The 24,343-nt window shown below is 42.8% G+C and overlaps 1 protein-coding gene across 1 annotated transcript in view; it reads right to left on the bottom strand.

Annotated features, from left to right (window-relative positions):
• Positions 1-24,343, bottom strand: part of LOC143185975 (dystrophin, isoforms A/C/F/G/H) — a 431,935-nt gene that overhangs the window by 49,202 nt on the left and 358,390 nt on the right. The window contains exons 41-43 of the mRNA XM_076389324.1: positions 17,903-18,047; positions 12,427-12,550; positions 7,473-7,639 (exon numbers count right to left, since the gene is read on the bottom strand). Coding sequence (XP_076245439.1) covers positions 7,473-7,639; positions 12,427-12,550; positions 17,903-18,047 — 436 coding nt within the window. The remainder of the gene's footprint in view (positions 1-7,472; positions 7,640-12,426; positions 12,551-17,902; positions 18,048-24,343) is intronic.

Genomic DNA, 24,343 nt, shown 5'->3' with positions numbered 1-24,343 from the left:
CGTGGTCTTGTCGGAATGCGACTTATCTGGTTATCAGCCGCGCAGATCAGGGACTGGGAGGTTTATTACACCTTGGAAGTATTTGCACGGGAACGTGGAAAGGCGTAGACGTCGCTGTGCGCCAGGGTGCGTTGAACTTGAAAGACGGGACCTCCAGGTATATTTGGCCACGCGGGAATTTCACGCGCGGATGAACTTGGGAGGGCGAATGATAGTCGGTAAGTGCTCGTTTCCGGTTGTGGTTTTAATTCGAGCGCTCGGGATGGAGGGCCTTTCCTGTCGTCAATCCGCCGATGCTTCACGCGTCATCGTTTCGGGACGGAAATGCCGACGTCCTGCGGCCTCGTCTTCGAACAATGAAATCGTGTGGGTGTCGTGGACGTTGTGAATGGGAATTCGTGGGATACTGTAACCATTAAATTATGGATAATTCTAGGTATGGGAATTTTAAAAACGTTGAGTAAAAAGAATTTTAGGCGTAGTAACTTCTGTGGTAAGCCACTGGGAAGTTGCTTCAAACCTTTTGGTTTCAGGTGAAGTTAACTTCTTTAGTATCTGTGTCCGATTATTTTTCATTCTACGTTCATGCTGTAGAAATAAACTATGATTGATTGTACTGGGAACTTTCAGTTACAAAGTGAGATAAATAGTCCTCCTTTTCAGTAAGATTTCAGAGTTACGTCGTAACAGATAATTTGACTTTCCTCGATTCATATGCAAAGTTTTATTCCAGGTGCGGTTTATGAGGCGTCGGCGAGATAGCAGTGTCTTCAGAATGATTTCCTAGGATTCTGTCACATGTAAGAGTGTCTTCCCGTTCTCTTCTCCATGTTTCATCGTAATGTAAGTTAGGATGACTCGAATAAGCTGTAAACTTACTCGAGCATAGTTTATGTGCATTATTCATAACCGGGCACTATGCTTTACTTATTCCTTCGTCTACCGAAACAGCAATACTTCACTCTGCGAAAGATCCTACACTTTTGTCCATTCTTCTGCACACGATGTTGCGTTGTTCACTTTGCTCGACGTTTTTTATCACGAAGAGTGATAGTCTGATAGTCATGGAGAATGGAAGATTTAAATTAAGTTTGAAATTTTCAAGTTTTCAAATTTTCAAATTTTCAAACTTTTAAATTTTCAAATTTTCAAATTTTTAATCTCTCTATTCATTCCTTTATAAAATCTTGATAATTCCTCTTAACTAATAAAAGTCGAAAGATAGAATTGAGAACCACGGGGACCCGATACACGTGGTTTCCCATAAAAATGGTACTGTGTCACGTTTTCCTTACACCCACAACTCTGAACAGACTCGGTAGTTGTAGATTCGTCGACTCTCGTATCTAACTGATCGCAAACTGGTTCATTATGCCACAGTAGCCATAGATCACGCAGATAAATACATCTGTGTCTTAATGCCAGGACAACCGAGGCTGCCCGCGTACCTTTCACCTCCCTCACGTTCATGATACACACGCATAACGTCCCCGATGGCGCAATGGCGTGCTGGCTACAAATTTGCTTGGTAATTAACCAATTAGCGGAACATTGCTAATTGACTGATTAAGTACCCACTCGTCGAGAGCTAGATTGATACGGATGCGGTCGCTGGCTGTGCATTAGCATCGCTGGAAACGGTACCCGTTGGCTTGGGACCCGAAAATATTCATGAGTTGTCTCATAGATCGATACACAAAGGCTTCTTTCTGATATAAGCAATACTTGTAATAATTTTAATAACTATCTCTTGTTCAGTCTCTTATTAAATAAGTAAATAAGAATATCTTGTACCTTGCATCTGAAAATAATAGATAGATACCATATATTACGATATGAAACATAGTTGTCACTTGGATAGGTATCTTTCCATCATTCCAAATTCAGATCTGTCACCTAGTATTATTCAACTCCATATTGAGAGAGGTCAGTAGAAAAATCAATTTCCTGTTCTTCCATGTTGCGAACAGAATAAATTCGTGGAATTAGCTTCGCGGGCATTGTGTACCGGCTGCGACCTCGCATCCGCGAGAGCCACGCGGCACAATCCGGAATAATTCAAAAGATAATCCGTTAGCGTGGTTATAATTTGAAAGATGGTGTTTGAGTTTCTCGGTGGGGCTGTGTAGGCGTTCATTCATTCAGCTGGCACAGCTATAGGAAGCTCGAGCAGGAGCACGTGTGCCAACGTATGCCGCATGTATTTGGACAGAACTGCTGCCGACTATATCCTCTGATTGGGGCTGGCCAAGCTTCCTCCTCTCACGCTACCTTGCTTCCTGCTTTGCATACCTAACTACGAAGGTGAATTCCTCGACGAGACAACCCATGGATCGCTCCGTTCAGCTTAATTTCCACGGATTTAAGCGTGCTCCTATTTACTAGGATGATTATAAGCTGAATCTTTGGGAATTTTTAAGGTGTGACTATAGTGTGTTATATACTTTGAGATTCTTTTGTATAGATTTGTGGATATCTGAAGGATACTCTGGAGTTCTTTTGGTTCATGATATTTTTTGATACTGGAGATATTTAGTTTCTTGGGACCTGTCTTTGCATTGGTGATAATCCAGATGAGTGTGGCTTGTACTCTAGATTCTGGATAGCAGAAAAATTCTTTTACAGAGGAAGCTTCAAAAAAAGAAAATTACTGTCTTCTAGTGATTTCTCAATTCTTAGGTCAGGATATCTAGGATGACCTGTGTATGAGTCTAACCATAACCGAGTACCTATGTTACCTGAAGCCAGAGAAGAAATCGTCGCTGATAAACCAGAAACATTTTTCGACGCACAGCAAAGCGTTTTATCTCTCGTCGACGTCCGTTACCGAACGAACACACTTTTTACTCGGAACCAGGAATCCCTCCATCGTTCTTCCCTTTTGTTCCTCGAATCGTTTGAAACGGTGGCACGCGAGCAAGTATTTACGCGCTTCCTCCGAGCCTCAGCCGTTGTTTATCGTCCGATGCAGTCGCTTTTGACGTTTCACGGAAACAAAGAGAACTTTCGATGATATTTTAGCTCCCCCGGAAGTGCAGCCGCCAACCACGGCAAAGGCGAATCCGCGGCTTGATTCTTCGTAAAAATACACGCTTGTTTTCGGAGCAAACACTGGAGTAGCGTTTGCGCAAACAGCAACACTGTTAGATGCAACTTTTTGCGGCTTTAATTCCTGTATTTTTCGAAGGACCAGTTCTTTGTGGCCTTTAGATCGTTGTAGGAGATATTAATCGAAAGTGGTGGATGTTAATGGGTTGTCTTTAATGTTAACAACGAACGTCATCGTTTTATCTACTCCCTCGACGCGATGTTCGCTGAGGGTGCAATTTTCCTGGTTAAGGATGAAGAGACTTCAGAGGTGGAATTCTAATACAGAAAGAATTCGTGTTAACATTTCTCGCCGCGTGTGTACTTCTGTCGCTGGGTTGCAAGCAGTAGTCCAGCTGGACACACTAACTCCCACGTTCAAATTTATCTGAATTCGAAAATTGTCCTCTCAGCTTTGGCCACATACAAATCTTATAATCTGTGTCTATCCACTTCTATCTTTAGTAGAATGAAATTCGCACCCGCGGATTAATTCCAGTCAGATTAATTCAGGGAAAGGTAAAATACAGGTGTCGTTCGTAATTACCAGACAGTCGATAATTAAGACAGGGAGGAGCACGGGGGCGAGGCATTTAAAAGTTAAATTGTATTTCCTTCATGAATTATGCATTCGCGAGCAGAACCACCCGATCTTCCGTGTATTTCATATCGATCAAACGATCGTAAAAGGATGCACTTTTAATTGCTCCCCCACCTCCCGAGGGGATTTTCATATTATATTGTTTCGGTTGATCAAGCCAGAAATCTTAAACTTTCAGGAGGGTCGACAGGCAGAGAGTCAAGGGGTGGTTCGATGGCGATTAAATACCACGAAACGCTGCTCTTCCGGGAAAAGATTCGATTATTGTGCGCGTTAATTTCGCTCTGAGTGCTTCGGTGATTTCTCGCGTGCACTCGTCTTGACGGACCCAATAAAGGCGAGTAATTAATGAAATGAGAAAGCTGGAACACGTCTGTGTTATAAGTTCGACTTGGGTGCGCTCGAGTTCTGTCACAGAACGAGTAAAATGCAATCGAAACTTGAGGGGAATTGTTCCGAACTGAACAAATTAACAAACTGTTACAGTCTACAGGGTGATCCATTCAAGTTATCTATTATACAAGTATCTCCACTATTTCTAGATACGAGGAAAAATTATTTGAACTTTCTTCTTAGCAATCCTACCATACACCTACAAACACTGTACATATTTAACTTATCCTATTTATAAAGTTCACCCTCTATATAAAATCGAGAACAATAAACGTATAAATACTCTGTTATAAGGATAATTATTCAAAGTGGAAATCGAAGAAATTCATCCCTGAGGCTGTAACGCTCTCCTAAAAACAGACCCACTTCTGATTCATTGAGTTGCGCAATCTCTTTAATTAAGCGGTCTAAAAATCGCTCTTCATCAACGAGAAGGGTTTTTCCATTTTAATTATAAATCCTTTGGCGAGGCTGTTAGGTTCAAGTGCGTGGAGCCAAGAGAGGGAGCATTTTGTCATTATCGTTTCAAATTAAGGCGACTGCTTCCAGCTATGTGTATCGACTCCGAGAATCGACGAAGATCTGCATGAACTTTCGAGGGGAATGGTGAGTGGCCATGTCGGGCCAAGGAAGGATCGCAGAGTGACTCTCGTTTCGACACGGAATCGTCGACAAAGGATGAGTTTTGTGTACACGGATTTCGTTCAAGGGAAAGCTTAGAGACTGTTCCAGTACTTGAATTATATTAAGACAGACTTTTGGGTCAGCCTGACCCGAGGTTATTTAAGCACTGTTGAAGAGAATTATCTTTGTCGAACTCATTAAATTCCAGGTTAAGCAGCTGGCTGACCTTTCAATGCGATTTTCTGTGTTAAAGATAATGCGATGCGATCCTCTCTGAAGCTAAAGGCAACTCTTTTTGGTGAAACTGTTCAGCGACATCGTCCATGTCACGGGGAAGTCTGTATTTTCTCTTGAGCATTGACAATGCACATCTCTGGTGCATTTGTGGTGTAACAAGCGCATAGGAGATCAAAGTGTTTGAGTTTTCAATGCAGCTTCACTTGGTCTAATGCTTTGAGCCGATGGAAATAGTATTTCTGAATAAGTATCTTCCCTCCTTTTTTGAGAAAATCACGTTGTGTGACTCGATGAAGAATTTAATATCGATGCATTTTGCAGTAAATTTTATCTATTCATTTTATGACTCTCAGAAGATTTGCATTTTATATCTAACTGGAAATCTGAACACCTTTCGAATTACTAATAAAATTCGTCACCCTATTACCCTCCCATCAAATTCTCACAATTTTCTCTAAAGATGATTCCCATAAATTCCTAAAATTCACCTTCAAATTATAATAATCTTGTTTAAAGACTACTCATTTTTTTCTGGAAGATTCATTTCCGCAAAGACAAAACTTCTCAGAGAGATAAACGACGGCTTCAAACGGTTCTACATTTTCACTGAGGACATTTTCGATGCTATCGACACGATGCGTGCGATGGAAGCTGCATCCTGCGCACGCATCAGGAATTCCATTGTACATTGCAAACGATGCCCACGACATCCCATTGACGAGCCATCCTTCACGAGCGAGATGTAAATCGTGAAACTGTCTATGAAATCAGGATTCACTGCACTGAAAGACGGAAAGGGAAGAAGGGAGAAGAGATGCAAAAATGCATTCCACCCACGGGGGTGGAACCGACGACAGCATAGGGCCGATTTACACTTCCAGTTTCGTTGGAGCTGGACGCCAGCCGGATGCATCGTTCGCGATTATCGATGCATCGTGAACGTTACCTCTGTCGTACTACCATAAATCCTGGTTTACTGAGAGAACTGACGAAGACTCGTGTGTTCGACGTGTTCATCGTTTCGAGCAGGAATTCCAAAAATGGAAGCTTTACTATAACTGTATTTCAAAATAAAACGAGAAAAAGAATCGCTGAATAGCCAAAATTGATATTACTACAATTATTTAAAGACTCCTCAATCCTTGGGCCACAGTATTCACACTAATTGAATTTTCGGTCTGCTACCAAAAATATATTTCTCCTGAAGGATCCCATCAACTGTACTAAAATTACTATCAAGTCTAAAGAGCTCCCAGGTTCATTATCCCAACCCGAAGGGAAATCCTATCGAGATCAATAGACGGAAGCATAATCCATACCAGAAACTATCGACCCTCGAATAGGGAAGACGGAAGGAAAAGAAGTACCCCGCGACGTCACGCGGGCAGAATTACGAAATATCCATTGAAATCGCGCGGTGGAGCCGCGGACGTGTCGATAATCACCTGGTTTGTCGACGCTGACGAAGCTAATAACGTGCACTCGAGGTCCCTATTGAAGGTAGATCCCAGGAAACGAAGGTAATTCGGTGTACAAAAGAGGGTGGGTGAACCTCGGAAATTCGTCGTCATTAGGTGCAGAGGCGGATTTTGTTCGGAACGAAAAATCGCCTTTGCCGCGGGGACGGTCTCTTTTTCCATGACGTCTTTTCCAGCGCGCGCCAATACAGGGGAGGGAACCTGGCTAGTTTTCCCTCCAGGGCAGACGGTCGTTTCGACAAATGGAACGTCCCCGCGATAGAGAAAATTGTGCCCAGCAATAATAAAGCGATACGACGGAAGGGCTGGGGGATGAATTGGAGCACGAAACGGGATCTATTCTTCTGATACCAGCCGATAAGTCCAAATGTTACATCCACTTGTTTATCCCCCCGCGATGTACCGTTTCATCTGATCGTGTCCTCGCGGGGGTGGGTGCTGTAGCTCGAGAATTATCGTCCACGACTCTTTTCCCTTTACTACGGGACCTGGAGAAGTGGCTCGCTTTGGGCGAGGGTAATGTTATTTCAAGGTCTGGCGAGGGTGTCCTTTGGTTGGTACAGGGACACTAAAATTCTGGGGAGGGTCAATGACTGTTTCCACTTTGGCTCTATAACAGTCACTTCCATGTAGAACTTCATTTTTTAATACTGAGACTACTTAGGTATTTTCACTGAAGCAATCAAAATGATAAATTTATGAAGGAAGTACTTAATTGAAGGAATTTGGAAATATTCTGTCACTGTAATTACTTCAGTAGTTTCAATGTTAATAAATGTACTTTCTACTTTCAAGAATATCGAAACTATTCTTTCCTGTGCTTCTTATGAAAGGGGTATTAATTATAGAAAAAGCTAGCAGTGAGAGGATTGTGACACGATTTCGTCAAAGGGTTGTGAAGTGTCATCGCGAGCTAGGATCGAACAGGTCTGTGGCTGAGGCTGTCTACTTTACGGTCTTTGACGAAATCAAAATATTTGTATTCATATCGGGTAGGACGCTTGGAGGGTAAGTGGCCCTCTGTGTTGGCAAAAGGAGGGTAAAGTACTCACGTTAGCGGTGTCGTCGAGTTTCCGCTTCCACGCATCGCTACGTTCGATGAGGGCGTTCCATTGCTCCGAAAGTTTGTTCACTTCCCGGCGAATGCTGCGCGTCAATTCACGTGCTTGTTCCTCTGCGCTTCTGTAGCCCCTCGAATCACCGTCCAATTCTCTTCCGGCTGGAAACGAACGGTCAAACGTGAATGCTGTGTCCTCTGCTTTTGAAGCACCTCTTAATGGTATCAGTTCAATACGAAGCGGAATTATTTTGTAGGGGTATTGTAATCCTAACTATTTCTAAGTTTGCAGACCAAGAGACCTTAGAATCCTCAGTGGTGACCTCTATAAAGCCTAGTGGCGCCCTCTAGATCTCCAGGAATTACAAAAATCAGACCCACTGATTAAATCTAAGTAATAAACATAAATATCATTCTTCGATTCGTAAACGTTAAATCTCACGTTCATCGTGTGTCACAAAGATCTATTTTTCTTGCAGTGACAACCACAGGCAGTTTCATTGGCAATGGAGAGGGTAACGAAGCATGGAATCGCTGTCCGCGAGTAACGTCCGCGATACCTATGTTGTTCTATCGCCAGGAATTAATTGTCCTATGAATCACGTATCATATCATGCGGTGCAGTTTTTACGCGCATGTTTAGCATTGATAACGCCTACCTGCTCGTTGCTGTCCTATCTGCTGCGTGTTATGATGATTTATGTTTATGGAACCGGCTAGCCTTTACTCAGCGGCTCGTCCCGTGTCGGTTAATCACTCGAACCCGGATTCAGTTGATCGATATGTCGCGGGAAGAAGAGAAAACGAGTGCGATTTTACGACTTCGACTTTTGTCATGATTGCAGGATTTAGAGGTTTAGACGAAGCCTGAATTTATTCATGCGTTATTTGGATTGGTGTTTCGAACATTTTAAGGGAAAATGCTGGAAAAATGTAGCCAGTCTGCACGAGCGACAGGTGGATGGGAAAATCGAGTGGAGAGACGCGGGTAATGGAGAAATTGAGAGAAGTAACTACGTCGTCTACATCGAGGCTGAATGTGACCCACTAAAGAGAGACTTCGTGATTGCACCACAGACGAAAACACCTAAAAACTATTTCCGCCGTATTGAATTAGGCGAGCGTGTTCTTCATTGGTAAGCCATCCATTCAACAGTTGCCGCATTCGATTTCCAGTCACGTACACCTTTCCCCCCCTCAAACCCCCTTTTTACCTTCTCAAGCAGTTTCCCCTTTCCGGCTTTCAATCTCCAATTCTCTTCAACCACTTCTCGCCCACGTGGCACACAATTTAGAAGCTTGTCGAGAAATTTGTACAACTTTAACCAACTTCTACCCTCGTTAACAAACAGACGTGTCTACGTCGACACAGATCGTACCATCGAATTACAATTTTTCTCTTTGGGAAAATCCCCTGTGCAGAAGTCAAAGGGAATTTCAGTGACACTCCAATTTTCTCTCCCCCTCGCAGTGTCCCTTTCATTCTCATATTTTGGAAGGATCACGTCGGAGGTTAAAGTCAGCCAACCGGGCAGATTGACAGCGTTCCTATCGACGAGTCAAAAGCCGCGAGTAACGATTTCGAGTCGACGAACCGGCGGGTTCGATTCGATTTCACGGGCCAAATCCGAACACCTGGTCAGAGGATTCGATAGCAGAGGACGCATCGGGTATGATCTAACGCTGGGACACGGCGTTATATCGGTTGAAATTTATTGACGTTACGACAACGCCCGAGACTGCTCGATGCAGTGCACGTTTCATCGAACGTGACTCCCTGCGGAGTGACTGAAATCGTGCACCGTGAGACGCGGGTTGTCTTCGTGCAGGAGTCCCTCTAATGCCGAGGTCAAATTCAAGATCCCTGTATATGCGCCTCTCGATGACCTCTTTCGATTGATTATCGTACATTCGGGACACCTGCACGTGTGGCAGGCTTGCTGCAGGGTAATATGTCTACTGTTATTAGTTTTAGGTATTTCTGTTAATAAGGATCTTTAGGAACGTTAGTTTGATTGAACGAGTTAGGGACACAAAAATAATAAAATAATTCTTTAGATATATTTGCCTCTCTTAATCTTCTTTTCTAAGTTTTCTAATTTAAGAATATTCTCATTCTAGTCTGACCTATTAGTACTAATTCTACTGTCAATTATTCAGGATTTATTTCTGAAGAACTTGAAGGCTTTAAAATGCTTTGGAACACCCTGTGTATTTAATTCACTTTGTGCTAAAAGATCTTTATCTAAAATAAATAAATGTACTAGGTACTTTACATAAATTTTTGCATACACAGAAACCGTGTCGCAAATTTGCGAATCAATTTTCAGCTACGTTTTCATGGAACTCGAACGATCGGATAATTAAAGCTTGAAACATTCAACAGGGTCTTATGCAAGGAGAACGTCAAAGAGATAGCTACAAGCTAAAAGGGAAATTGCATTGACATTAGGGCGAAACGTATTTTCCTCTAGAGCCCTGTGAGCTCTCCCTTCTAGTTTCCGCTGTCCCTCGGGAAGTCTCTTTTAACCCTAGCAACTTCCGCTAGTTTCGGCATGCTTCGACGCTCCTAACTCGATTGATACCGCTCCGTGGTTTCTCTCGAGAGGATTTCGTTAGCGTGGAAGTTTCTTTTCGACTATGAATTATACGAAATTTGATCTCCTTTCTTCAGGATAAAAATGACGAGGATTATATTAATAAAGATGAATGGCTAAATTGACAGCCTTCTAGTCGCAGTCTAGAGAGAATTAAAGCTCGGTCATTGTTCTTTATTCCGTGAGCTGTATAGCGGACAGACTTTGTTTTCCCGGGTTTTAATGGACGAGCCCATTTTCTGGCAAGAAATCTCTGGCTCTGAATGTTTCCCGGTCAAATAACCATAAATCCCGTGTTTCACTTTTCTTAATAATCCCGCTTTCGAGAGGGCGGAATTATCTAAATGAAATATTCAAGAGGGCCCCCGCGGTTACCACGTTCGCCGCGGGTTATTGTACGTGAAAAGCAGTGACAAGAACGAATGAAGCTCGTTTTCCAAGGGCCGCCCTCTTGTTCCGTGGGTTAAGTAAAAGGAGAACGAAGGAAAAACGAAGAGGAAAAGGACGACGACGAAGAAGCGAAGAGAAAACTTCTCGTATTTTATCAGTCCACTTAACAATCCCCTTCATTTTCAGCGACGAACTCCAACCCCCGGAGGAGCCACCCTTTGAAGCTACGACTTCAATCAATCTCACCGCTTCCAATCCTGAACTCTGACCCCGGAAGTAAAGAGACTGTTGTATGATACATGTGTTACCTTGATTCTTATTTACTTTTCAAGCTTGAGCTACAAAGGTAACGAAGGTATGAAACGTCTCTTTGTAATAGAGGGCAATGTAGTATTTTGTTAGTACATCGTCAGTGAAGAATATAATAACCAAGACATGCTGGCCAGAAAGTTGGGATCACTTTGTGACTTAACGGAAGCAAGGACTTCTTCATTGACCATTTTTTTAATTGCAGGAGAATAAAGAGAATAAAGCTCGTATTAGCTCTGGATCAAAGGAGACTTTGAAGTATAAATACAGTTTGAGACAAAACTACCCAGCGGTTCCAGCCTTCTATAGTAAAATATCATCACTACGCATAGCCTCTTTAATTTCTGCTTTAAAAATTAAGCTACCCCTTTGAACCAATTTCCATCAGAGGTTAAAGACCCCAATTCACTAATGCTTCGCTACGGTTCTTTGCAAAGGGCAGGTACAAGTACTCCAGAATGGAATATTTTTCAACATTCCAAGAACGAATTGTTCGCCACTCTCTTGAACTTTGACGACTACTTGCCTTGCCGAAACTTTTCTCGCTCGAAATCCCGCGCGAAGGCTCAGGGAAGAAAAAGCTGAATTCTTCGAACCGATTCGCCGACTTCTCGCGTTTAATTGGTATGAAAAATCACGGAAAGAAGAATGGCGCGAATTACTGGGATTGAAAGCTCCGACGTCGGCCTCTTAATTACTAGGCCTGCGCTATTGGTGAATTCAGTCGCGCGTTGCCAACCAGCTTCGCGGGGAAACTAACGATTGTACTTGGCCGACTTTCTTTACTCTCTCGCGGAAACTTTCGTCGTCACCCACGCCCGATGGGCTTCCGCTATTCTAGCCAGTTTTTCGGTTCACTGACTGCTGGATTTTACGCGAATCACTCCTCGTTCTATTCTATTTTTTTTTTTTTTTTTTTTTTCGTAATAACTTCACCCTCGCGAATACGTACGCATCAATGGAGGCCTATTTAGCGAGTTTATAAAGGACACGCGTGCGATTCTGTTCCAAAGAGGCATTCAGCGTAATGATTGAGGGCTCCTGATTACAGGAAGGTGATGATTCATCTCTTTTGTTAGGGAGGTATTGAACTTTCAATTGAAAAAGGATTTTTTTTATATCCTTTGTAGAGGATAAATTACTTTTCCGAGAATGAGGTGTAAGAGATATTCTAGGATCGCACTTGAGACTTTTAATTGAGAAGTGGTGCTAGTGAAAGTTCCTAAAATGGGTATATCGTGAACATTGTTAAGCAGGAAGCTTACTTAGTACTCTCAGTAGGATATTCCTCTCATTTTTAAGAACTGAAGAAAACCTGTCTGAATAGAGATTGTAAAGAGACAGTCCTCACTAATTACTCCTCTTTCAACCGAAATCAAATTTCCCTCGTTTCTCCTCGAATCACCAGATATCGCCCACACACAAGAAACACATACACAGAACCAGAACATAAATACTCTTTTTCTTAATTCCATAACTTCTCAAATACTCCTCATCTCAAATTCCTCATCTCCCTTAAAACAACCTCACCTGCTTCACAAACCCTGCCACTGTTATCTCAGAAAATAATTCCGCTGCTATATTCACCTCGAACTGCTCTTCAACCTCCATCGTCAGCGCAACCACAATAAAAAAGCAAAAGGCAAAACTCACCTTCAGAGTCTGAGGTATCAGAGAGCGGTGGCTCGTTGGCGATGTACTGTCGGCCGCTGAGCAGGTTGTTCTCAACGATCGGTCGTTTGTCCTCGAGCTGCCTCCTGAAGCCGCGATGGTCGTCCTGGAACACACAAGGACGGACACCTGTTAAAACGTGGGACAGTCGGGGGTCCAACCAATGGCACTCGAATATTTTTTCCGAGACGAGAGGAATGACTCGAGTCTCGTTCACGACCGAGCAGGTGCGCTCGGCAGGGCAAATAGGCTAATTCGTCGGGCTTTAAGCGGTCGACGACGTGCAGTGCCATCGACGTCGTCTTCATCTCGACGCGTGCATCCGTAATTCCGTTTGGCAAGGCGAAAAAACGGTACCGCCTCGAGTGACTGAAACACGGCCCTCGCGATATCGCGCGGCCTCTCGTTAACGAGATTAAGCCTCGGGAATTTAGACACCCGTAGCGTTGGGGCACTTTTTATTCCCGTTTCTTTTACTCTCGTTTCCACGCGCCTCTCTTCTCGTATCATCGTCGCTGCTTCGCGACTTTCCTAGCCTCGGAGCGAGAGGACGAGGCTATCTTTCGAGTCGCGCGAAATCCCTTCAAAGAGCCCGGAATAATTCACCTACTTTCGCTGTTGCGACGACCGGAAGCTCTTCAGCCGAGATGATGACGGAACGCGGGTTTATTAGGTGGAGCTCGTTTCTTGGCTCTTTGGGGATCTGGTTTTTATGTTTAAGGGTTTCTGGGACCAGACGGAGTTAAAGGGTTTCTTATTTTAGCTTTGTGATGTGGTGACGGTGTACTCGTGCGAATGCTGAATTTATTATTCACACTTTGCAGAGTGGTACAATTGGATTACAGTAGAAGCTCGATTAAAACTCTTGCTGTACTCAAGTGGAGATACTCAGAGATTCTAATACTATTTCGTGTACATAATCAAATTTACAGATTTCTATATTTTCAGCCAGAGTTTCGATGGTGATAGTAGTAGCGCAATCAAGCAATGAGTGTTAAGCATTCTCTGAATGTTACTCGTCTTATGCTACACTCCAGTATGATGAAGATTTTCTGGTGCCACGAGTCGCGGAATAAGGTCGAATTATTAGGAAATAAATTGGGAGTAACTGAAGCATTATTCATCCAATTGAAGCTCTGGACGTTTTCTAACTGCTGACGTCGAGGTAATAGTCTTATCGACTCTGTTATCGGAATGACGGGTTAATTACCAAGTGCGTTCTGTAATGATATACCATCGCATTTGGTGATAATATAGTAGAACATCTATTAACTCCGTCTATGAGTCAAGCTTGATATGCATCGCTACTAAAAAATATAACCTTACTAAACCAGCGATTCCAAGAGCATCATTTACAGTACACTATAATTACGTGGAACACAAGAAAAAATTGGTTCAATTTCCACTAAATTATAATAAAAAAAATTGTCGAAATTTACTTCATCGGATCTACGTTGAATTCTAGAAATTTCAGTAATTAAAAAATTCCAATTCCCTGTAACGATCGAAGAGAAGAGAGTCGTTGTTCCATGCGATCGAAAACGCTCGTCGAAATCAATTTCGCCACGCGATAATCGTCGTCCCGCGCTAATTTCTCGTCCCAGCCATTTCTTTTTGCTAGCTGGCCGTAAGGCCGATCGATTTCGCGTTAAGCTGCATTCGAAGGCAGCCGAGGGTTGTTACGTCCAACAGCAACGACCCGTTTACGACGAAAGCTCGTTCTACGTGCGCAATATTCGCGCTCGCCGTTTCGATTCCACGCACCAATATGGCAGATAAAACGTCCCGCCGATTTCGTGCGTGCCACCGACCCTGCAATATCGATTTATCGCTGTGCAATTTCGCGATGCGTCCCATTCGAGACGAATACCGACGCGTGACATGTCGTCGACCCTTAATGCTTCTCCGCTCGATTTCGTTTTTCGAATCCCTCGAAATGCGAGGCTTTAGTGTTGAATGATTCGAGGCTGAATGCAGTTTTGGTGCTCGATATGCTGTGCATAGTGCATTGTGTATTGTGCACAGTGCAATATGCATTTATAGAGTGCAGCTGCGTGGCGCACTGTGCATGGCCCATCAAGTATCGTGCATCCTTCAATATGCACTTCAATGATGTATAATACATGGTGCATTCTGCCATATGCATTTGCATAGTTTACAGTACGTTGTGTATCTTTCGATATGCATTCCCACAGCGCATAGTGCACTGTACATCCTTTAATTTGTATTTGAATAGGGTCACAGTGCAGCCCGAAATGTGCATTTTTGTAGTGCATCCTCCAACGTGCATTTGCATAGCACATAGTGTATTGTACATCCTTCAGTATGCATTTCCATGACATACTGTGCGTTATGCACCCTCTAATTTGCTTTTGTATGACCGTAGTGTACGGTGCAGCCTAAAATATGCATTTCTATAGTGGCCAGTGGATTGTGTATCCTCCACTGTGCATTTGCAGGATGCATCCTACAACACGCAACTACAGAACGTTCAGCGCGTGTTAGATTATATCACAGTGTCTAAAATGCATTCTATTTCAATTTATTGCACTGTTTTCCCACATGCTATGGAAAACATATACATATTTCGTTTCTTGTTATGTGAGTCAGGTCAATCTGGATGGTTATTTTGGACGATATTTCTATCAGCTTCTTGGATAAAATATTTTAGAAAAAAAATGTATAGATCTAGTTTGTCATTCCATAATATTCTCACTAATTTCATTCGACAGTTTCATTAATTTTATGAAACTAGTGTCTCATTTCCTTAAACGTCGAGGTGAAGTGAATTAGTACATTTTTAGTGGATTGGTGTGTAGCATAATTTACGATTTCTAATAACCTCGAAGCAGCCCGGCCCAAGACTCATTTCATTATTCCCATGAATTATTACGTCGCGCGGCTCGTTTATGCGCAATTATTTGCGTACGAATTAGAGCAGCGTTTGTGCTATTTCCGGAAATTCCAGCATTACGCGGGGCCAGTATATTGTTGAACTACAGTATCCAGCCTGCGGAGTTCTGTTGGATTAACTCCTGGCGCGGTCATTAGTCGGCTGCATTTGGGTCTCCCGTGGGTTCTTGCGCGACGCCGTTAGCCCGTAACTTAAATTTGCGCCTCCAGATTCCGTGGAATATTTACGCCGCGACAAAAATAACCCGTTCCTCGAGCTTGTGACAGGCGTTCGTGAGTAATAGAGAGAAACTGCAGCTATAGAAAGCGGAATTACCGATCCCGTGGAAATTTCAATGGAATCACAGCGGAGCCTCGAATGAACAAGGGACTTTAATCGCTCTCGTAGACGGTCTGGTAAACAATTATATCTAAACGGTCCAGAATGAGATTTCCTCGTTTTGCAACCGGCTACTGCTTGAATACCGTTCTCGTTCGGAGGGCTGCACGGCGTGCAGATAGTGCACGTGTTGCAGCTGTCGTTGCATGTTGTCACGTCGCAAACGACGAGGACCCCGTGCAAAAGCGCTCGAAACGACGAAGAGCAAAAGAACCAACAGAGGACACCGCGCTTTAAAGAACGATATTTGAATTTCATGCATCGCAGATGCGACATTGGCACATCACGTAGACCCCGAAACTCGCTTATTGTTCGAAACACCTGTATACCACGAGCTTTTTGCTCGGTTTTATTTGTTATTCGTGTACGACAGGGGTGGAGGGGATGGTAGGAGCCAACTAACTGATATCGCGTGGAATACATTACGTTTTATTGGCGAAATCGTTCCGATAAAAATTGAACGCCGCTGGTTTTTGCGTGTGCGGAATTGTTTGCAGCCTCTTCGGCCTTTTGGGAACGCCCCGCCACTATCGGTTTTAATTGTGCGTTGTCTGATTTTAAACGATAACACGGGGATGCGATAGTTCGGTTTTCGATGGTGGATCTTTTGTACATTAATCTCTCGACAATTTAGTGGGCTTTGAGAAGAATTGGGGAATACTATTTTTAGGGTAATTATACAATTTAGTTGCCCCAGCTGAATCGAGGATTATCTGGTTTACAAAATATTACTGTAGGTCCTCGATTAACTAAGTGATATAATTCTCCATGATATCTACTATTCATATTCTTAATATTGTATTATATTAATGATTAGAGCATTGGCTGAAATTGAGACCACGTTTGCAAGAAACAAAATGATCCATTTGCAAAGTGTGTCAACTTTTAATTTCATGTTCAATCAGTACATCGAAGTTTCACAGCATTTGTGACCGATGCCTTCAATCATCCCGAAGTCAAAAATTAAACCGAACTATAGTCCCTTATCAGAAGCTATCAACTCCAGGCGAACAACAGTTGCCCTCGCCCATCAATCTCAAAACAACATCCATCAATTCCCCTCAAATCGCCCGCATCTCACATTTCAACCTCCTTCGAGCTCGCTCATCAAATAGATCTACCTCAACCCCTTCACTACGACTATCAATTTCTCGTTCCTATGACATCGATATCGTTACGACTTTATTTATCCCCTAACTAATCCACCACCATCATAGCAACACTATCTGCATTTTAGAAGACGCGGAAACGTTCCCAACAGCCTCGAAACTCTCATCTCGGAACAACTGGGTACGATCGTGTGGGTGCAATTCGCGATAAGTAGTGGCGCAGGTGTCGGGCGTCGATGATATCCAGTGATCAGGATCGCGCGTTACATGCGCCTTATCATCCCTGTACACTCGGAGACTGGACACAGAGAGGTAGTAACGCGCGTTCTAATCTGGATTAGTTCGCGCTAGTACGTCTTTGTGCGTGGAAACTGGGCCGATGGGGGTTGCGTCCAGCCCACCCCTGGCCACCACCACTGACGCGCGTGCCACTTCGTCGTCTGTGTCCACGTACACACTCGTGCCCCTAATTGCGTCATTTTCGTGTAATCCAGTCCATTGCAGTAGGTTACGGGGGTCGCTCGAAGGTACACGAGGCTATTTGCCTGGGGACAAGATTGTGCATAGGCCTAGACGCATACCAAGATGCTAGTGTTCATTTCTTGGGTACAGTCGAACTGAGTTTGACGATGATGGGGTAGATTTGTTGAGGTTTTGGATTTTGGGAGTTTTTAGGATGAAGTAGTGGGATTTCTGTTAGCTGAAAGATATATCTCTCAAAGGAAAGGGAATATAAGTAGACTGAGGTGAGTCTGAGATAGTTTGAAGGGCTTTTAATAAGTTTCAGAAGGTTTGAAGGGGGTTTGAATAAGTTTGAGAGGGTTTGGACAAGTTTGAAGCTATTTGAATAGACTCAAATGAGTTGGAACATATTAAAGAGAGGTAGAAAGGATTTCAGAAACATACTTCTAAGGAAAAATTAATGTCAGCCCAGAGTAACATTGTAACTCGAATAACCTAGGTCCTAGGCACTAGATACTAAACACTGTCCACCGTCCAGTAATCAAGACATTTCTTAACCCAATATAAATAAGGAAAATAACTTAAATAGACTCACCTGTTGTTTTTGCAAGGCAGCTACATCACCGCAGACGGGTCCCAACCCAGTCAGCTCGGTGTCTTTTCTTATCACCCACTCGATGAGCTCTCTCAAGGATAGCAGCAGAGCATTCCAGTGTTCCGCGTTACTCTCCAGTCGATTTCTGTGAACAAACAGACACCACACAGTCAGACCAACAATTCAACCACAAAGACTAACATACCACGACACACAATTTTTCCTCTTATCAATAACAATCGCTACACAGCATCTCCATCAAGGAAACTCGTAGCAAAGAGTCAAAGTAAAATTTCAGACTATCCAAAACGACAGGCGTCGTCGCAGATCAAAGGTGCAGAAAGGCGAAGGGGGAACGCAGACTGCGCGACTTATGCATCATTCGAGGAAACGACTCCGTGCGTGTCTCGGCTGTAAATACTGATAAGGGATGGCTGCGGGGGCGCGACGCAGCAAAGGAATATTTATTCTCGGGAGAAAGTGAAAAAGAGCGAGAAAATGAAAGCGAGCGGTGATGCATAGCCAGGGGAGAGGAGAAACACAGATTCCACATCGGGCGAAAGGGGAGTGGAGCTACCGGAAGCTCGACGAAAGGTGGAGCAGACGAGGCGAGCTTCAGCGAGGGAAACGCACGATGCACAAACGCGGGATAGTGGAAACCTTAAAAATGTTTCGGAAGAGAAACGACGCTACGACACGCTCCATAAAAAAGAAGAAGGAACTAACTCCGAATACGATATAAAAAATACAATTAAAGGTAATCAGAAGCGACGCAGAAGAAACTCCATCCCTCCACGACATCGGGGCGCAAAATAAATAAGCAAGAAAACTAGGGAACATTCCGCGGGGACTTAACGGAGGACAAAACGGCGAGGGGAAGTTATCGAATCGGAAAAGTTGCAGTTGAGAGGTCCGGAGAATGAGAAAAATGAGCGTCGACGTAAATACGGGGGTCGTGGGGATGCGAAATAGGCAAGCTGAATGAATAAGAAGAGGAAGGAATAGAGGGGATTGAAAGGAGTGAAGATCGAGGCGTGAGAGATGGCTGGCAAGGAGGCCAGGAAGGATGGCGCGCGGGATTTAGATTTATATTCCGCCATTGTTGTACCGTCGTCGACGGAGCAGTCTCTCACACCCTTAACATCCAACTCCTGTCTTCTCAACCCCGTCGCGTACAACCCTCCTTTTCATCCTCGAAAGCCGTGGACTCGTCGTCTGGTATCGCGAAGAAACAGCCCCGCGGCCGGATATATTGCAGTTATTGTAACGTCGATGAAAGTCCTGCGGAATTCCGCGAGGCAGCTGTATACTTCCGGCCGATCCCCGCTTCCGTATATACGTATACATGTACGCGTCGAAAGGTATTGTGCTTTCTTCTCCCGCGAGATAAGGAGACCCGGATATATCGCCCAGGGGGGAACGCTGTATACCCCTAAGAAGGATAGTTTGACTTTCTTTTCCTGCTTTTTCCCTTCCTCTACCTATCTCACAGTCGAACTGGACACATCGGATATTCGGGATCTACGATTCTGCTGCGTCTTCCTTGGTTATTCGGACGAAGAAATCGATGTGGGGAAAGGTTTCGGAGAGAATTCTTGTAACAAAAGCGAACCGATGTTGGGAGATCTTGGGTTTCAAGTTTGAATGTGGTTTTATTGATTTGGGGGCAAAGAGAGGGAAATGGCGTTATTTATGGGCTGATATGTTACCTTGTTTGAGCTACCTTCGGCAATGGTATTTTATACTTGACGTCATGAAAACTGAATATATCTTTAAGTCATTTTGCGGAATATGAAACTTTGAGATGTTGAATATTTGAAATTTTGAAAATTTGAAATACTGAAGCTTCGAAAATTTGAATATTTGAAAGTTTGAAATTCTGTAATTTCGAAAATTTAAATATTTGAAAGTTTGAAATTTTGAAATATTGAAAATTTAAATGCTAGAAATTCAAATACTGATATTTTGAAAATTTGAATATTTGAAAACTTTACTGAAATTTTGTAGAATTGAAATCATTAAAGTAGAAAATCGTAACAGTTACCAAGTACCTTCGTAACCAAACTAAAACCTAATTCGTTCAAAGACGACAGATTCGACCAACCAGGCGATCTAACCCCTAAAAGAAAGCGAACTAACCCCATGTAATGAGATCCCAAAAGGCAAGGGTGTTGACTTTAACTGCAGCCTTTCCGTCGCAGGGAAACAAATAGCCCGTCGATCGATAGCGACGATGTCGGCTGTTTAATCGATGCGGTCGCTGGAACGATTAATTGCTCCAAGTTCGGCGCACCCTGATTACCACAGGCTACAACGGAGGTTCCTCGGGGTTAATGGAACATCAACGTAATCCGTGTTCGAGGCTTAGGACACTGTAGTCACGAAAAACATCAAGGATGTCGATTTTCTACTACGTTCTGCAAGTCCCACCCACGCAAGGAACTTCGACGCAGACACTACCCGAGGAAAGGCATGGATTGGCGTTCGTGCAATCGCATTCCAATTGGATGTGCTTCTGCGAATAGAGTCGCGCTATGGGAAACACTGAATGTAGTAGTTTCACTGGGTTCTACGACACGCTGGTCTAATGCAACATAAATCACTTAGAGATTCTTTACGGGGATACGCTTCTCGTTGTGCTGAATGGGAAATGCAATCCTCGAAGAGGATACTAGAAGGAATATGCGATTGGAAGAATGTGTGTTATCAAAATTGACAATAAAAGCATTCTTTTTGATTCTGGGTTCCTTTAAATCTAATTTCTCGCTTAATACACATTTACTCTGGCTTTACTACATTTTTAAACTAGAAATTGGGTTATTTTGATATTTATAAACAAGTGGATATCCAAGAGGATTTCTGGATTTTATCCAACAGAGAGGCGGAAAATATTGGCGCTCCCTAAAATCTGGAAACGACGCTCAGGAGGGCACGAGGAAATAAAGAACGGGATTGGATCAGCAGACTTTGGCGAACGATAACATAACGAGGACGAAATTTCTGATTATAGCACCATCCCCTGTGTTGCTCGACATTTGGGATAATTAAAACGACGAAACGAACGCGCGGAAACAAAACAGACAGGGGCAGAATGTTCCAAGCGAGAACACGGATAGACACTGCCGATTTCGAAGCCAGCTTCCATCTGGGAAGTCGAGCTCTTTTTTTTGGCAACGTCCAAACGCTAATCTATAACTTCTCGCAAGGACAAATATCGTTAGAGAACTGCTGTCATCATTTTCTGAAATTTTCTTACATTTTATAATCGGAGACGATTTAAAATACAAACTGAGGAGTCTACTACTAAAACCCTTTTTCTTATTTCGTAATATAATTAGCTTTTTAGGGACTGTCTTCTACAAAATGAAATAGAATAATTTTTCTCTAAAAAAAGTTTCCATCCAAGACAATGAAAGAGTCGCCACGGCTTTGAAGTTAGAGAAATCAGATTTAAAATATCCCCCTGTAAGAGAAGCCCCGTTTATGGTGTTTTTTAAACGTGCACGGGAATGTTAACTAGATTTCAGAATAATTTACAATGCGGATTAAAAGTTGGTGCGGATTCTGCTGGGAGGACTGCACAAAGGGACTCTTTCTCCCGTTTTCCATCCGCTATATCACTTCCCATTTAAATCAAGGTTTCAGGACACCTCGAGTATCCAGATAACGGTACTAATGAATTTAAAAAGGAAGTCGAGTCTCGCTAAAGAGTGAACAGCCTCGCAGAGAGAATGAGATGACAACAGGGAGCTTTATGTGACAAAACCTCGTATGTTCTAGGTTTGCTTTACGAACATAAAGATCGGATTTATTTATGTTACGTAAAGGACGTTTCAAAATAGGTGACCAGAAAGACAATAGAAAAAAGTTCGATAAATGGTTGTCATATTTACGTTGTATCTGTGTTAACTTATATGTTAGCGTGTAAATTTTTATTTAACAATAAAAATTGTGAACGTTACCGTGAAATGCAGTTGACAAAATGGCTGACTGGAATATTCTGGCTTTTGAGGCTCCTCCATGGCACAATAAACACAGTTCTCACACAAAAATATTAAAAACCGAAAGATAGAGGTTACAGACATAGAAATTTAGTTGGTATAACAGAGAATTAAACGTTTTTTCTACGAAAAAGTAAGGAAAAACCGAGAGACAGTCCTCGCGTCTGAAGGTACGCGGAGAAATTGTCAAAAGCGCCACCACGCATGCGCAGTAGCAGTCATGTGACTAGGTGCGTGCGCAGGAGCGATCACGTGACTACGGTTCAAATATCTGTAGATTCTCCAGGTAATTATGACTTTTTTATAGAAGACGTAGCTAATTATAACAACAATTAGAAACAAATTCGTCGTATAAATTAATAGCAAACATTATAAGTTTACTGTTACTTGTAAAATTATCTCTAGAAAAGTGTGACATAAAAAATTGAAAATTGCAAAGTTTGGCAGAATACAGGGACTCGCTAAAATTTTTTTTGGAGATGCAGTTTGCAGGATCATATAGCTTGAACCTTTCTCTTCAATTTAAAAAAAAGATCAAGTCGCTGCGATTTTTTCTCGCGAAGTTGCAGCACTTTAAAATAAACCTTGCATTTCTGCTATGTATCGTCCGCCTCGATGTACTGTACAAATACAAGGGCTACTTTAAAATGCTGTAATTTTGCGAAAAAAAATCGTATCGTCTTGATTCTTTTTTTAAATTAAAGGGGAAGGTCCCAACTTTATGCTACTATAAGTGAAATTCCCGAAAAAAATTTTGCCAAGTCTGAGCATCCCGTCAAAGTAGACAATTTTCAGTACGACAAATTGCAAAGTTTGGCAAAATACAGAGACTCGGTAAAATATTTTTCGGGAATATCATTTATAATAGCACAAAGTTGGAACCTTCCTCTTTAATTTAAAAAAAAGATCAAGTCGCTGCGATTTTTTTTCGCAAAGTTACAGCACTCCAAAGTAAACCTTGCATTTTTGCCATGTACTGGCACTATCGCATGTGCTACCAAAATGCAAGGGTTACTTCGAAGTGCTGTAACTTTGCGAAAAAAAATCGTAGCGACTTGATTCTTTTTTTAAAATACAGGGGAAGGATTGCGCTATAAGCTCTTGCAAACGGCATTCCCGTAAAAAATTCTAGGAGGTCCGTGCATTTCGTCAAACTTAGGAATCTTCAATACGATAAACATATCTTCAGATTTAAGACACTACAGTACTAAAAATGCAATAAACTTAAAATTGAGGAACAGTATCTTATAATCAAGATTTCAAGCTGTAATTTAAAAAAAAGATCATGATCCTACTATGATTTTTCGCGGAGTTATCGTCAGTCAAAGTTTGCCGATTTTTGCTCAAAATTTTTCTGTGCCATAATTTTTCTGACCATAGTATGTATCTACATAAATCGATGGAAAATGACAACCTAGATACTTTAAAGACTATGTACAATAATCTTAGACATTTTGAACTCTACAATAAACTCGCTCACAAACCCTCACAAATGGAGTCCTCAAATTCACCCTTCGATATCACCCTCTCCCAGAAATATCCCCCTTTATCGCTCCTCAAATTAATTCCCCATCCAACTTACATACCAGAAGGGAGTCCTCGAGTCAAGTTCGATTTTTCGCTCCGCTTTTCGGGACGCTCACGGAATCGATTCGCGTTCACCGTTCGCGTGGATCTCTCGAGGCCATTGACAGACCGCAGACGGGTCCCAGTAATCGACTCTTCGCACAGAAGCGGAAGAGGCGGCGAGAGAGGGTCGCTCCCGACAAAGGCTTTTGATCTATCGTCGCCGCTTCTTCCCCGGCGTTCTCGTGGACAACGGTGCTCGTCCTGGCCCGGTTAACGCAATAAAGTCGGCAAATGGAATTGCCGCGAACGGGCGGAGCGTTATAATTCAACTCCAGGGAACAATTTACCGGCGCAATTCCAATCTGAGCAAGGTCGGACCCGCTTCGCCGCGCAAAACGTCCCCAAACTTCCGCGATAAACAACAACAACGCGACTATTAACGTGCCAACCGCGAATGCTTGTCGTTTACCCCCCTGAAACCATCTACGAGTCCTCCTGTAACTCGTTTGGGGTAATGTAAGAATGCTATTGTCTTATATTTTGAGTCTGTAAGCTTGTTGGTATGATACGTGGGATAGAGGTTGTGCTTGATTCGTATTTGAGCTGTGGTGAGTTTATTACTTTATTAAGTGAGGCTGAATTGATCGAAGTTCTGAAGCTTCAGAGGTTTTGAATTCTGAAGCTGAGAGGGTTGAGAGTCTCTAGAGTTCAGGATTCTTAAATTGATAGAGTTTTCAAGTGCATGAAGTTTCTCAGTTATTAATGGTCTTGAGTTGTTTGAGGTCTTGAGTTTCTAGAGGGATAGAATTCAAGGAGTATAAGATTTTTTAGAGTTCTGGTGTTCTTGAAGTTCTTGGGGTCTTTAGAGGTC

This window comes from Calliopsis andreniformis, chromosome 12, assembly GCF_051401765.1.
Source record: "Calliopsis andreniformis isolate RMS-2024a chromosome 12, iyCalAndr_principal, whole genome shotgun sequence".
NCBI classification, from domain to species: domain Eukaryota; kingdom Metazoa; phylum Arthropoda; class Insecta; order Hymenoptera; family Andrenidae; genus Calliopsis; species Calliopsis andreniformis.
This window is presented reverse-complemented; position numbering and strand designations above follow the sequence as displayed.